General features: G+C 46.8%; 1 protein-coding gene across 3 annotated transcripts in view; it reads left to right on the forward strand.

Annotated features, from left to right (window-relative positions):
- UBE2F (ubiquitin conjugating enzyme E2 F (putative)) overlaps nt 1-13,755 on the forward strand; it is a 53,834-nt gene that overhangs the window by 10,130 nt on the left and 29,949 nt on the right. Inside the window, exons 3-4 of one of the 3 annotated variants that reach the window (XM_086720079.1) lie at nt 4,593-4,622; nt 9,198-9,263. The exons of 1 other annotated variant lie outside the window; for it this stretch is intronic. In XM_086720079.1, the coding sequence (XP_086576205.1) occupies nt 4,593-4,622; nt 9,198-9,263 (96 nt within the window). The remainder of the gene's footprint in view (nt 1-4,592; nt 4,623-9,197; nt 9,264-13,755) is intronic. One more of the 3 variants, XM_086720080.1, reaches the window with a different exon arrangement.

A 13,755-nucleotide genomic window follows, 5' to 3' on the forward strand; every position in this document is an offset into this window, starting at 1 on the left:
AAAATCCAGGCATCAGCGGATTCGGTTCCAGTCAGGACCCCCTTCCTGGCCCGCAGGCACCTGGTGTCTCTTCTTCCAAGGGCACTAATGCCATTGTGAAGGCCCCACCCTCATGACCGCATCTAATTCTGATCGCCTCCTGAAGGGCCCACCTCCTGATGCCATCACATGTGGGGACAGGGTTAGGGCTTCAACATAGGAACTCAGGGGGAACACACTTCCACAGCACCTTGGGAATGCATTGGTCCCTAACTGCATGAGGAGAAGGGCTTCTCACTCTCGGGACATGCGCACCAGGAGCACCGCCAGCTTTCGGGCAAGTGTGCTTATCCGTTAAGCATTTCCTGAGCGACCTGTGTGTGTGCCAAGCCCCAGACCGAGTGCTAGGGTTGCAGGGCTGGGTCACACCGTACAGCCCTGCCATGAAGAGTGTGCAGATTTGAGTGGCAGGCAGTGTGGAAACAATAAGAGCGCTGTGCTGCCAGCAGCCTGTGGCAGAAAGGGGCGGGTATGTGCCGTGTGAGGGCCACCGCGGTCATGAGGTGGATCTTGTAATCTGATATTTCAGTGCAGGCATGCTTGGAGTGGGCTCTGTGGTTTGCTTTTTAGTTAGAAAGGAGAAGAGTCTAAGTTTTCAGAGGAAGTTGTGCAGCCATGGAATTGTGCAAGATGAAAGGTAGGGCCAGTAAGATGTAGAGGGGTTAGTGTCTTGGCACAGGCGAGATTTCAGCAGGTTAAACATAGCTGAGTGTCTTGCTATTTTACAGGTAGGGGTAGTGTCCTGCAGGCAGTGAGGTCATGCAGGGAAGGGCCACCGCTTTGCTAAGAGGCCTCTCGAACGTGTAAAGCAATTCGCTCATTTCTTTGGCCGTAGACTTCTTGTACGTAGATTCTAAGGTATGACTACTGATGTTAATAAATTCTTATTTGCCATCATTTGAAGTGTAGACGAACTGTGTCATTTGTGACAGCTCCATGGGAGTGTGTGGCTTATTTTATCTACTGCACTAGGCTGAGCTAAAATGCTGAGCATCTTGATTGAAATTGTCGTGCTCCCAAGATTGCGCTCCCTGCCTGCGCTTGGACCAAAACCTCGCAGCGGCCCTGACCATGGTGGGGCTCTCCCAGCCCTTGTCCACTCTCCTTGACTGAGTGACACCGAACCTAGAAACGGAAGCATAACGCTCATCTTTGGAGCTGAAATTCTAGACTACAACGTGAAGTTATCAAATCCATCTGTGTAAACATCTGCGTGCGAATATCTGAGCATGGCCAAGTAGCCTGTGGCGGTTTCCTGTACCTGGGGAGGGTAAAACATTCAGAGGCCTGGGCCCCACGTACACCTCCTGGTGTAGTGGGTCCGCATAGGGCTAGGAGTGGTAAAAGCTGAGCAGGTACTAGGTTATGGTGACGAATGCACAACTCCAGGTTTTAACTAAAAATTATTGAATCGTACAGTTAGAGTGGGTCTGTTTTCTTGTAAATTGTGCCTCACCAAAGCTGTTGTTTGATAAGTGGGCAGAACAGCAGAAAACTCCCCCAGTGATCTATATGCAGCCAGGCCGGAGGATTCCTGTTCTACAGTAGGGCTTCCTCTGGACACAGGCCTCTGGCCCCAACACCCCATCATGGTGGTGCAGGGGTCCGCTTCTGTTGTTCGGTCACCACTGTGCCCCTGGTCGGTGCCTTGCTGTCCTCCTGCGTCCTGACCTCACTCTTCCCCAACCCTTGGCACCAGACGGCCGCCTTAGATATTTTGCTTCCGTTTTGTGGCCCCCTCCTCCTCAGATCCTCTGGGCACACTGGACTACCAGAGTTTCACAACTAGACGGGATAGGCTTGCCGGGGAAAGCCAGTTCCGACCTCAGTCTCTCAAGATGAGGGCCCTCAAGGACGGTTTCTTGTAAGTTCTTAGCAACAAGCTAAATGGTAGTGTAATAAAATATGTAAATACAGTTTAAAAACATACATTTTATGTAGGTACTTTATTCTTTTAAATGTTTATTTTGAGAGAGAGAGCTTGCATGTGTGAGCAGGAGAGGGGCAGAGAGAGAGAGAGAGAGAGAGAGGGAGAATCCTAAGCAGGCTCTGTGCTCACTAATGTGAGCTCTATCGCATAAACAGTAAGATAATGACCTGAGCCGAAATCCAAGAGTCAGACGCTTAACACCCTTAATCGACTGAGCCACCCAGGCGCCCCCAGGTAACATTTATTTTGAAGTGATTAACATGAATGACTCATTTGTTAAAATGTACACTTTTTTGATAAAACGAATGCCCTGTGTGAGCCGCCAGAGCGGAGTGTGGCCCTGGGAGGGCCTCGGAGGGCCTGGTATTGGTGTCCTCGGAGCGGGTAGCACTTGGGCCTCGGCCCGCCTTTGCTGTTCGAGGTTTTCTTTAGCGAGTGCCCTGGCCCCAGGACAGTGAGAACGGGCCAGTCAGAAAGACGAAACCAAAGTTCACTGTGCTCATTGGAAGAAAACGATAGTGAATGTTCATAGGATTATCCTTACGTTTTATCAAGTGACTGGATTTTAAATGTAAAATGTGCCATGACGCCAGGTGGCCAGGAAAAGAGACTTCCCAGGCCTGCACCTCACCACAGAACCTGTTCCTTTTCCAATCACAGCAAGACGATAATGAACTGTCACTCCTCTCTCCATGCCCAGCTCTGCTGAAGAGATCTGCTCCTTTTCTCAGGAGTGAGGACACTCTCCCCGGCTAGGGCACTGGACAGAACACTGTAGAACCACGTGAGCACCTTTCTGCTCCCTCACTCCACCCATCTCTGCCCCACTCCACTTTTCTGAATGCCCATTCCAGATACCTGGAGCCCAGAGTGGACACATTTAGCGGACCGCCTGTCTGTACCCAGATTCTCAAGTAGCTGATACTAAAGGCCTGTGGGCCTCCAGCCCTCAGCCTCAGAGTGGAGCCGTCTGCCTGCCCGTCTTCCCGCTGACACGCTCCGTGTTCAGCTTCCCAAGGTCATGGCGCCCCCGTCCCTTCCCTGCCCACCGTTCCACACTTCACTTGAAGGAATCGCCCTACCCACTGCTTCTGTGTTTTGGCCCCCCCATTTACTTCTTAGTTTTTTGGAATCTGGTTTCCATCTTGCCACCTGCCTTCCTGCCGTTTTGAGGACCCTCAGCGGGGTCCGATCCGCATCCGGTGGCTTCGACCAGGGCCTCATTTCCCTGGGACCAGTCTGTCTCTTGAATCACTTACGTTCCCCACGTGTCTCCTCGTTTTCCTCCTGTTTGTCCTGAGTGACTCTGTGCTCTCGGCCGAGCTTCATTCTTTTTGCCAGCCTCCCCTGTCAGTCTCATGAGGTCCAGGTGGCGTCACCACGGGGTCTCTTTGGCCCTGGCTGTGCGCCCGGATTGCAGCTTCTTCCTCCTAGGACTTCCCCAGCAGCTCAGCTCTCGGCGCCATCTCGGACCCCACCCCCCCCCCCCCCCCCCCCCCGCCCCACACAGCGGGCAGACCCTGTGCCCTCAGGCTCTCTGACTGTCCCTGCCTTTGCTAGGCCCTGGCCACCTCGTGTCATAGGTCACCAGACCTCCGCTTTGCCCTTTCTGAAGTTGTCCTCTCGAGGAAAGTTTGGAAACTTGGTAGAAATGACCCTCTGCTCCCTATTTCTGCAGATTCAAGTTGAGAACTCTAGGCTGTGTGCAGAGCCCTCCTGGTTTCTCATTGCTCTGCCGTTTTGTGCCCGTCGCTCTGGCTGCCCTGCACACCTTCTCCTTCCTGTGCTAGTCTGTGCTCCGTGCTCTTGCCCGTCACTAACTTACCTCCTTGGCAAACCTTTTCGTTCCTCTTCTGCTGGACTTAATTCTACTTATTCTTGAAAGCCTGGCCCATAGACCTCCTTCCTCTAGTCTCCACAGTGGGTGGGGGCCTCTGTGCCCCCAGGACCCCAGAGCACGTTGTTGTGTCTGAGGCACCGATGACTTGCCTGCCTGCTTCTTTCCGGGTATCCCCAGAGCTCCGCTCTTAGCATTCGGAGTGGGGTGTCTGCAGCTTTGTCCCGGCAGAGGGGCGCCGGGCTTCACTGCTGAGTGAAGGGGCCGGGGACTGCGGCACCGAGCCCCGCTCCTTGGGCAGTCGCGAGATGTTAACAGATAGCAGACTCTGGCAGGAGGCAGAGTTTTCTCTCGCTGGAAAAGTTGCAGCACACACGGGGCAAGCCTGCATGGGAAGACAGGTCTGAAAGAACCAGAAGAGACACAGGTGCGTATATAAATCACGTTCCAAGGGCAGCAGTTCCTGTGTGTGGGGGAACAAGACTTTCAAAAAGACTCCAGTGACCGTTTACCTATGGGGGATTTCTGTGTGAATTTTAAAGTATTTTCATTTATACCAAGTACGTTTTCAAGGGCCTGTGACCGTATCTGCCGGCATCCCGCAAGTCCCTTTGTGTATTTGAAAGCGATTCCACGGCTTGAAGTCTTAAACAGTAGACCAAGTGTAGATTTCAGTTACTTCGGTCTGTTTTGTTCCGCGGCGTTCCGGAAGAAGTTGCCAGGTTAGAGCAGGGATTTTCTGTGCAGAGTTGATGGATATTAACGACGGTCTCTTTGTTTCCACAGAGGTTGCAGAGCTTGAGGCTAATTTACCGTGTAAGTACAGCGTCCACATTCAGACCGGAAATGCTGCAGGGTAACTGCACGGAGAAGCTTTTTACATTGCAATAATCTTGCAGAGCCCAGAGCCTGGTTTTGTGTGTTAGGAGTAAGTTTTAATTTTGTGCAAACAGGTGGAAGTTTTTCAGGGCTCTGATAAGAGCGAGGTATTTACCGTCTTTCTGAGAGCAGCACGGCAGTGCTGTCTCTCTCCTTGTTATGGCAGAGGTGCTTTGGCTAGGTTTTGTGTCTCTTCCACAGCATTCTGTCCCACATCATCTTTTTGTCCTTTTTTTTGAGAGAGTGCACGTGCATGAGCTGGGGAGGGGCAGAGAGAGAGGGAGAGAGAGACACGGGGCTCGATCTCACGAACCATCAGATCATGACCTGAGCCGAAATCAAGAGTTGGATGTTCAACCGAATGAGCCACCCAGGCGCCCCTGTCCCACGTCCTCTTTGAGTGAAAAGATATAAATCGATGACAGACAGTCCTATTTTTGTGAGTGACGGCACCACTTTTTTGGTCCACAAAGTGCTTACTTGTAATTTATCTCTGTGCATGGGCTGGGGTGGCCATGTACCCCCATGTCACCAGCTGTCCTCACCGTGCTCAGTCCTTCCTGCCCAGGCACAGAGACCCACGGTGTGGTCTTCACCTGTGAGCAGGCTCACTCCCCAGGCAGCTCATTTGTGTGATGTGTCAAAGGTGCGGTTTTTTCCTGTTACTAATCCCTTCCCAAACTTAGCATATTGTGTAAGACCACTAAAGCCTGAAAGCTTTGACCATTTTAATATTTTTTTGAATTAGGACTTTTTATCATCATACTTGGTTAAAAACAGTTCTGGGGCGCCTGGGTGGCTCAGTCGGTTAAGTGTCCGACTTCGGCTCAGGTCATGATCTCACGGTCCGTGGGTTCGAGCCCCGTGTCGGGCTCTGTGCTGACAGCTCAGAGCCTGGAGCCTGTTTCAGATTCTGTGTCTCCCTCTTTCTCTGACCCTCCCCTGTTCATGCTCTGTCTCTGTCTCAAAAATAAATAAATGTTAAAAAAAAAAGAAAAAAAAAACAGTTCTGAGGTTGAGGATGTTTGTCAGTGTAGGCGAAATATTTTGTACGTTGGTCTCCTGGTCTGGGCGAATGCTCGAGAGAACTTGGTATCTGGCCCACCTGACACAGGTCAGAGAGGGTCCGTTCCCGCCACCAACTAAAGTTAGAAGTACGGTGGTGGGTGCGCCTGAAGTGGTTGCAGAATCATTTGTAAGGGTAAGTACACACAGTTTCCTGAAAAATTCTTTTTAATGTATGGTATTTACATATGAGTGTGGTGGGTTGTGATATAAAATAGGCTTCTTAGTGGGGGTCTCAGTCAAAAATGTCTTAAAGATCCCTGAATTAGGGGCGCCTGGGTGGCTCAGTCGGTTAAGCACCCGACTTCGGCTCAGGTTAGATCAAGCCCCAAGTCGAGCTCTGTGCTGACAGCTGGGAGCGTGGAGCCTGCTTCGGATTCTGTGTCTCCCTGTCTCTCTGCCCTCCCCTGCTCACACCTTGTCTCTCTCTCTCTTTCAAAAATAAACAAACGTTAAAAAAAAAAAAAAGAATCCCTGAATTGCTTGACCTCAAAGTTTTCTTCTAGTCAGAACTGGAAGGAAGTGTCTTGGGGTTCTCTTAAAGGGTTTGTGTATATACACATGCATATGTTTAATCAAAGACCATAAGAAGTTACCGCTTACACATGGTTCATTTTGTCCTTAAGTAAGACTCTGACAGAGATTGTTGGGTTTTAGCCCGTAGAGAAGGATAGCTTCAGCTTTATCTAAAATTTTGGTTTAAAAACAAACTGGCTCAGTCGGTAGAGCATGTGACTCTTGAGGTCAGGGTTGTGAGTTCAAGCCCCACGTTGGGCCTGGAACTTACTTTAAAAAAATTATAAAAACTGTGTAATTGGCTCTCAAGCCAGAATTTTAATTACTACCTTAGGTCTGAAAAAGATATCTCGCTAGCCTTGATGGCCCAGGTATCAGATAAAAAAAAGTATGTGCTATCTGCCTCTTTTCTCACTTTCTCCCTTCCCTCTGCCCCGTCAGAGTCAGGGAAGTCTAAGTTCGTTTGTACAAGTAAGCCATGCTTTCCAAAAGTACAGATCTCATCACAGAGCAAACAAGGAGCCACTGGAGAATAAATCCTTAGTATCTCTCTAAAGTGTTAACGAAGGAAAAGAAAATAACTTGCCATGTGAGAGTGCTGCTTGTACGCATCGCATTGAGAACTAGTTTGGAGCTCTGTGCAGGCAAGTTTATAGAGGTCTCTCTGTTGGCGAAACCACACGTTCCCTCTCACATAGATAGAAGCATGAACGTGCTAGCCTGTGCCTGCAGGCAGAGGAAAGGCTAGGGTCCCGGGTTTTCATACAGCCCTTGCATTGAACTAAAACGAAAACCTGACTTTTCACTTTTTGTGGTCGTTGTTAGGCTTTTTTTGAGTTTTAAGATGTTTGGTTCTTTCGGTAGTTTTATTGTTTTTTAATCTACCTGGTAACTTATTTATTACTGGTGGGCCAATTTGTTCTAGAAGGATGGGTTTCTACATCTATACCTTTACCAAAATGAAGGAGAATGCCAAGTATTAAAAACAAATGAATGATGCCAACTTCAGCTGATCCGTGAACATTTTCTAAACCCTTGTCGTACATTTTTGTTACATACATCTCACTGGAAAGATAGCATTTATCATTTCAAGTTAAGATTAGGAAGAATGGGGTGCCTGGGGTGGTTCAGTCCGTTGGGCGTCTGACATCAGCTCATAGTTTGTAGGTTCGAGCCCCACGTCAGGCTCTGTGCTGACAGCTCAGAGCCTGGAGTCTGCTTCGGATTCTGTGTCTCTCTCTCAGTCTGCCCCTCCCCCACTCATGCTATCTCTCTCTCTCTCTCTCTCTCTCTCTCTCTCTCTCTCTCTCTCTCTCAAAAATGAATAAACATTAAAAATTTTTTAAAAAGAAAGATTAGGAAGAACGAAGCATATTCCAGTTATTCCATGTGCAGTTCACACGTGTGGTTTGGGCACATGGCTCCCAGTTTCTTTGTTTATAAAATAAGGAATGTGACGGTGTAATCTCTAAGACCCCTTCTTGCTCTTGTAGACTAAGTTACCTTTCACTCTACAATGATTTTCTCAGAGATTGATAAAGGAAGAAACCCTGCTAACAGTTTTGTATGGCTTTTACGCATCACACCAGCCTGTTTCTGAAGTCATGAGGTGAGGTGTGGTATGAGGAGAAGAGCCATGAACTAGTCTTTAATTTGGGAACTAAACCTTTTGTTGATAACCTGTGTGATTCTGGGCTGGTTGCCGAACCTCTCTGGACCTTTGTATCATCCCATGCTTGAGGATATTGGACGAGATGATCTCTAAGGGCCATTTCCAAGTCAAAATTGAAGTTGTCCTGTTTTCGATGAAATTTCATACCATTATAAAACCAGGCAAAATGTTTGCGGTGAGACTTGTAAGAAATAAAGTCAGCTGGCGATCCAAGGAGTTCAGTGTAGTATTTTCTGACTTTATAGACAGTTTCTACATATTCCTTCCTAGTATAGTGGGTGTTTATTCCTTGTGTACTCACTGTTCTTCTATACCCTTTGTTTGAAGGAACAGATGTAGGATGTGGCCAACTTCTATCTGCACCACTAGCCATTCCCTCTTCTCCTATGGGAACTCCTTGTCCCGGTTGACCAGACCCCTTCCAGTGTGGCACAGGGGGCATAGGGCACTGCCATCTGAGCAGAGCATCCCTTCATCCACAAAGCAAGCTGAGCTACTACTTGGGTTGTGAAACTTTTTTTTTTTTTTTTAATGCCAGGTAAACTGGGTGCTAGCTAACCTCATGGACACCTTTTTTTTTTTTTTTTTTGTAAATGTTTATTTTTGAGAGAGGGAGAGACAGAATGAGGAGGGGAAGGACAGACAGAGAGAGGGAGACACAGAATCTGAACCAGGTTCCAGGCTCCAAGTTGTCACCACAGAGCCCGACGCGGGGCTTGAACTCACAAATTGTGAGATCATAACCTGAGCCAAAGTCGGATGCTTAACGGGCTGAGCCAGCCACCCAGGTGCCCCTCAAGGACACCTTTTGAGCTTCCATTTACTGTGATGGGTCTGAATAAGTGTGGTGGTGGTTGAACATCCCAGAAGTTTGGCCTGCGTTTTTCTGGTTTTGCCATGTTTAGTTAGCCTTACCCACACGTATTAATCTCCTTGAAGTGTGGTGTTCCCTTTTCAAACTAAAGTAGCATTATTCTTAAAGTTAATGGAAAGATCTCAGTTTTCAGTGATCATTAAAAGATTGAAAGCAGCCATCTCAGTTTGGAATTAAAGAGGGCGGGACTGTGAGGAGGGACACCCATGGCAAAGCCACCGGCTTGCAGTGTTAGCAATAGTGGCACAGTTAGTGACACGCCAAGAGCGAGGAGGGGTCTACAGACGCCTCCAGCACCTTCAACGCCACGCGTGTTTCAAGGTCAGCCTCTGTGTAGGGCTGCCGCCGGCTGTCAGACCTTCCTGATGTGCTGTTTCTTTTGCAGGTACGTGTAAAGTGCATTTTCCTGATCCAAACAAGCTCCACTGCTTTCAGCTAACTGTAACCCCAGGTAATGTTCTTCCACACTTAAGTGTCACAGTGATTTTCAAACAGCAAAGTTTCAAGGCTGCCCAGATCTATGATATTTGGCTTGATTTGCCTCTGACTTTTTGAAAGTTAAGACAGTAATGACTTCATGCCGCACGAAGAGAAGATACGTGCCTTGTAGTCGAATAAAGCAGGATAAAGGGAGTCTGTGGCATTCAGTGGGAACTCCAGAAGTGAAGTACAGACTGACGGCCAGAGCGCAGGCCACAGAGGCAGTTGGTGCGCTGTGAAGACTGTGAGCTTTGACATCCTGATTGGCGCTCCTGTCTCGTGGCTGTGTGATCAGGGCTCGGGTTGCTTAATCACCTCCCTGCCCCAGCCTGCCCAGCTAGAAAGTGAGCATCAAGGAGGACCTCTCTCACGGGACAGTTACGAGGGTTAAATGGAAATAGACAGTGGGCGTGAAGCGTTCCAGCCCAGGGTCTGGCTCAGGGGAGGGAGCAGATTACCGGCTGTCTGTGTTAGGGCTGATAAGAGTCTAAGCTCCAGGTGCTCCAGGATGGTAACGTACTCCTCCTCGGTCAGACTGCGCAGTAAGAAGGAGGACTCTGTTTCCTCATTGCCGTGTGGCTCTAAGCATTGCAGATTCCAACCCGCACAGCCCACCAGTGCTGACGTTGGGCAGTGGGTGCTGTGCTGTGACCAGTCGGTGCTCCTGTGGGGTGGGTGGGGAAGGGAGCGTTGTGGAGGAAATGGAAGGTGTTCTTTTATTTAGGGGATGGAAAGGGAGTGAGAAACTGAGAATGATGCGTCACTAGCCAATTAGAAAGTCGAAGAAAATACAGAATTTCAGTGGACGATAATGACCCTACAAATAAGACCTGGCAGTTATCTCCCTGCGGGTAGGATGGATTATTTTCTGTTGAAGATGTTTTATAATAACGGGAAACCTCATTTTCAAAACGTGCTTGAAAACTTAAAAATTTGTTGAATCCCTTTGGTGGTTCTACAAACATCGCTGGACATGGACGTAAACTCTATCTGATACCATTTCCTCTAAGACAGCACTAGGGGTGATAACCCGAGCACAGGCTTCTACATGCCTGACATTGAGAGATAACCGGAGCTCAGGACTTGAAACTAGGAAACGATGACAATTATAACCACTCTGGCTGCCTTCATAAAGCACATACTGCACATTGTGCTGTTTTTAGCAAGGGCTGTTGACTCAAGGTCACCATTCCGGAAGTCATTTTCTATCATTGTTAAGTAATGCAGTGTTTTCAGAAATTCTTCTGGGGATGAAGATTGGTTCTGTGTACTGAGTGGTCTCAGACGTGTGTTTGTCATAAAAACGTTTTCTTGCCTCTGCCTTTGTCGGGCATTTTCAGTGGTTGGCAGGCATTCCATTGCTCTGCGCACCACCGAGGCGTGGGCTCTGTGGTCCTCCCCGGCCGCTCAGAGACCTTTGTTGAGTTTGTCGGGCTTGTCATCATCTGACACGAGTGGGTTTGTGTCAAGTCCAGCCTCTGAATAAGAGTTTCTCTTTTTTTCTTTGTCTTTTTTTAACTGCATTTTTTTAATGGAATCACATGGATGTTATGATTATCGAGATTGTGTACGTGACACCATCTTTGATGTTCTTACTGTTCTCAAAAGTGGAGCACAGTTAACAGTTGTTACGGTTCGGTCTTCACCTTTCCATCAGATTCAAGAGTAACTTGTGTTTTGATGCCTGTAACTACTTAGTACCTTAGCATTTATATTTTTATTTTTTATTTTTTTAATTTTTTTTAACGTTTATTTATTTCTGAGACACAGAGAGACAGAGCATGAACGGGGGAGGGTCAGAGAAAGAGGGAGACACAGAATCTGAAACAGGCTCCAGGCTCTGAGCTGTCAGCACAGAGCCCGACGCGGGGCTCGAACCCACAGACCGTGAGATCATGACCTGAGCTGAAGTCGGCCGCTTAACCGACTGAGCCACCCAGGCGCCCCAGTACCTTAGCATTTATATTTGTAATAAGTGTACATCAGGGACACGATTATCGCACTGAGCTGTCTGCTCAGCATGCCCTTCAGATGCTGTCTGTGTGCCCTTATTTTGTGGTGTTAGTGAGTCCGAAAGCTGCCGTGGTTCCTGCCCTTTGTTATTAAGAAACATGGCAGAGATCTGTCAACCCTAAAAATTTGTCTAACATCATGGTTTTAAAACAATTTCTTGGAGTCATGCTCCTCTTAGTATTGGGAAGAAATTGTATAACTATGCCTGAGTGAGAAAGTTTTAACCATGTTTGAAGCACATGGTCTTGAACTCGCCTCATTGGCAGCCAGTAGTCTGAAAACGCAATAAGGTAGAAAGTCTGGATATTTGGGTGGTCAGGGTGGGAGAACTGCATCTGCGTTTGAAGCCCAAAGCTCTTTTTTATCTGGCTCCTGGCAAGAAAGTTCTGTTCATACTAGGTAACGTGTTCATAGTTTTGTTTTTCGAACATCCCTCGTGCTTGGGAGTAAATGTACTCTTCTGAGGAAAGACGGAAATGTATTTTGGTGATAGAGGAAAACTGAATTTAAGGGGGAGAAAGGTGTCCGTCAACTCACAAAATAAGAAAAAATACTAGTAAGTGAAATGAGACGAAACAAAGCAAACACTAAAGACTTGCCGAAATGCTCCCTGGAGTCTTCTGTGAAGTTGGAGGCACAGTTTGAAAAACTGGGTCAGGTCGTAGTTGCCCCACTGACTTGCACGGGTCCCCTCGGCCTGCCTGCTCCACTGTGACGTGGAGCTTTTAGGCAGAGGGGAACATGGACTTAAATAACAATTTTTTTAAGTTTAGTTTTTACTTTTTTTTTTTTTTTAAGTTTATTTATTTATTTTGAGAGAGAGAGCTCGGGAGGGACAGAGACAGAGAGAGAGAACCCAAAGCAGGCTTCATTTTCAGCGCAGAACCCGATGTGGGGCTCGAACTCACAAACTATGGGATCATGACCTGAGCCAAAACCAAGAGTCGGACACTTAAACTAACTGACTGAGCCACCCAGGCGCCCCAGTTTTTACTTTATAAAGAAATTTTACTGAGGTATAAAATGACGAACAATAAAATGTACTAATTTGGACTGTTCAGCTTTACTAAGTTTTGAAAAAATGTATATACCTGTATAACCACAAGCCCAGTAAAGATACTTCTAGTATTTCCAAAATTCTCTTCTGCCCCTGCAGTCAACTCCTTGCCCCTGGCTACCCATCCAAAGTTCCTTTCTGATTTCTGTTACCGTAAATGACTTTTGCCAGTTCTTGAATTTCATATAAATGGAATCTTACATGTGTACTCAACTTTTTAAGAATTTATTTTCTGAAGGAGTTGTACTGCTATATACTGACCAGCAATGACTGAGAAGTTCCAGTTGTTCTACATACTTACCAGTATTTGAGTATGAATAGTATCTCATTGTGGTTTTAATTTGCATTTCCCCAGTGCTGGGATTTTGATTGAGATGGATCAGTTTTGCACGCAATGGCATCATAGCAGTGTTGAGTCTTCCCGAGCTTGAGCAGAGTCGTGTAAATCTGCTTTACTTTCTCTCAGCAGTATTTGGTAGTTTTCAGTGTATAGGCCTTGCAAATTCTTTGTTGAATATAATACCAAGTATTTCATGTTTTTTAAGCTGTTATAAGTGGAATTTTTTAAACTTTTTTTTTTAAATGTAATACCAAGTATTTCATGTTTTTTAAGCTTTTGTAAATGGTATTTTTAGGGGCGCCTGGGTGGCGCAGTCGGTTAAGCGTCCGACTTCAGCCAGGTCACGATCTCGCGGTCCGTGAGTTCGAGCCCCGCGTCGGGCTCTGGGCTGATGGCTCAGAGCCTGGAGCCTGTTTCCGATTCTGTGTCTCCCTCTCTCTCTGCCCCTCCCCCGTTCATGCTCTGTCTCTCTCTGTCCCAAAAATAAATAAACGTTGAAAAAAAAAATTTTTTTTAAATTTCCATTTTACTTGTTACTAATTCTATGAAAATACAATTGATTTTTTAACATGTTGATCCTGTGTCCTATTATCTTGCTAAATTCACCTATTAAATTCCAGTAGCTTCTTAATATATTCTTAGGATTTTTACACCCATGATCATTGCATCTGTGAGAAGGACGTTTTTACTTCTCTTTTTACGAGTGTGTATGCCTTCAATTTCTTTTTCTTATTGCACTGGCTGTAACCTCCAGTACAGTGTTGAAAGAGGTAGTGAGAGCATATGTCTTTGCCCTGTTCCTGATCCTAAGGGAAAGTGCTCATTATTCATTGAATATGATTTTATCTGTCCTTTATCAGGTTAAAGAGTTCCCTTTTTTTCCTGTCTGCTGAGAGTTTTTATCATGTGTGTTGAATTCTTTCTAATGCTTTTTCTGCATCATTTGAGATGATCATATGATTTTTTTCCTTTATTTTGTAAATATAGTAAATTCCACTTACTGATTTTTTAATGTTAAACCAACGTTATATTCCTGTGGTAAATGCCACTTAG

Source organism: Puma concolor, chromosome C1 (genome assembly GCF_028749965.1).
Source record: "Puma concolor isolate L17-30 chromosome C1, mPumCon1.1.hap2, whole genome shotgun sequence".
Lineage (NCBI taxonomy): Eukaryota > Metazoa > Chordata > Mammalia > Carnivora > Felidae > Puma > Puma concolor.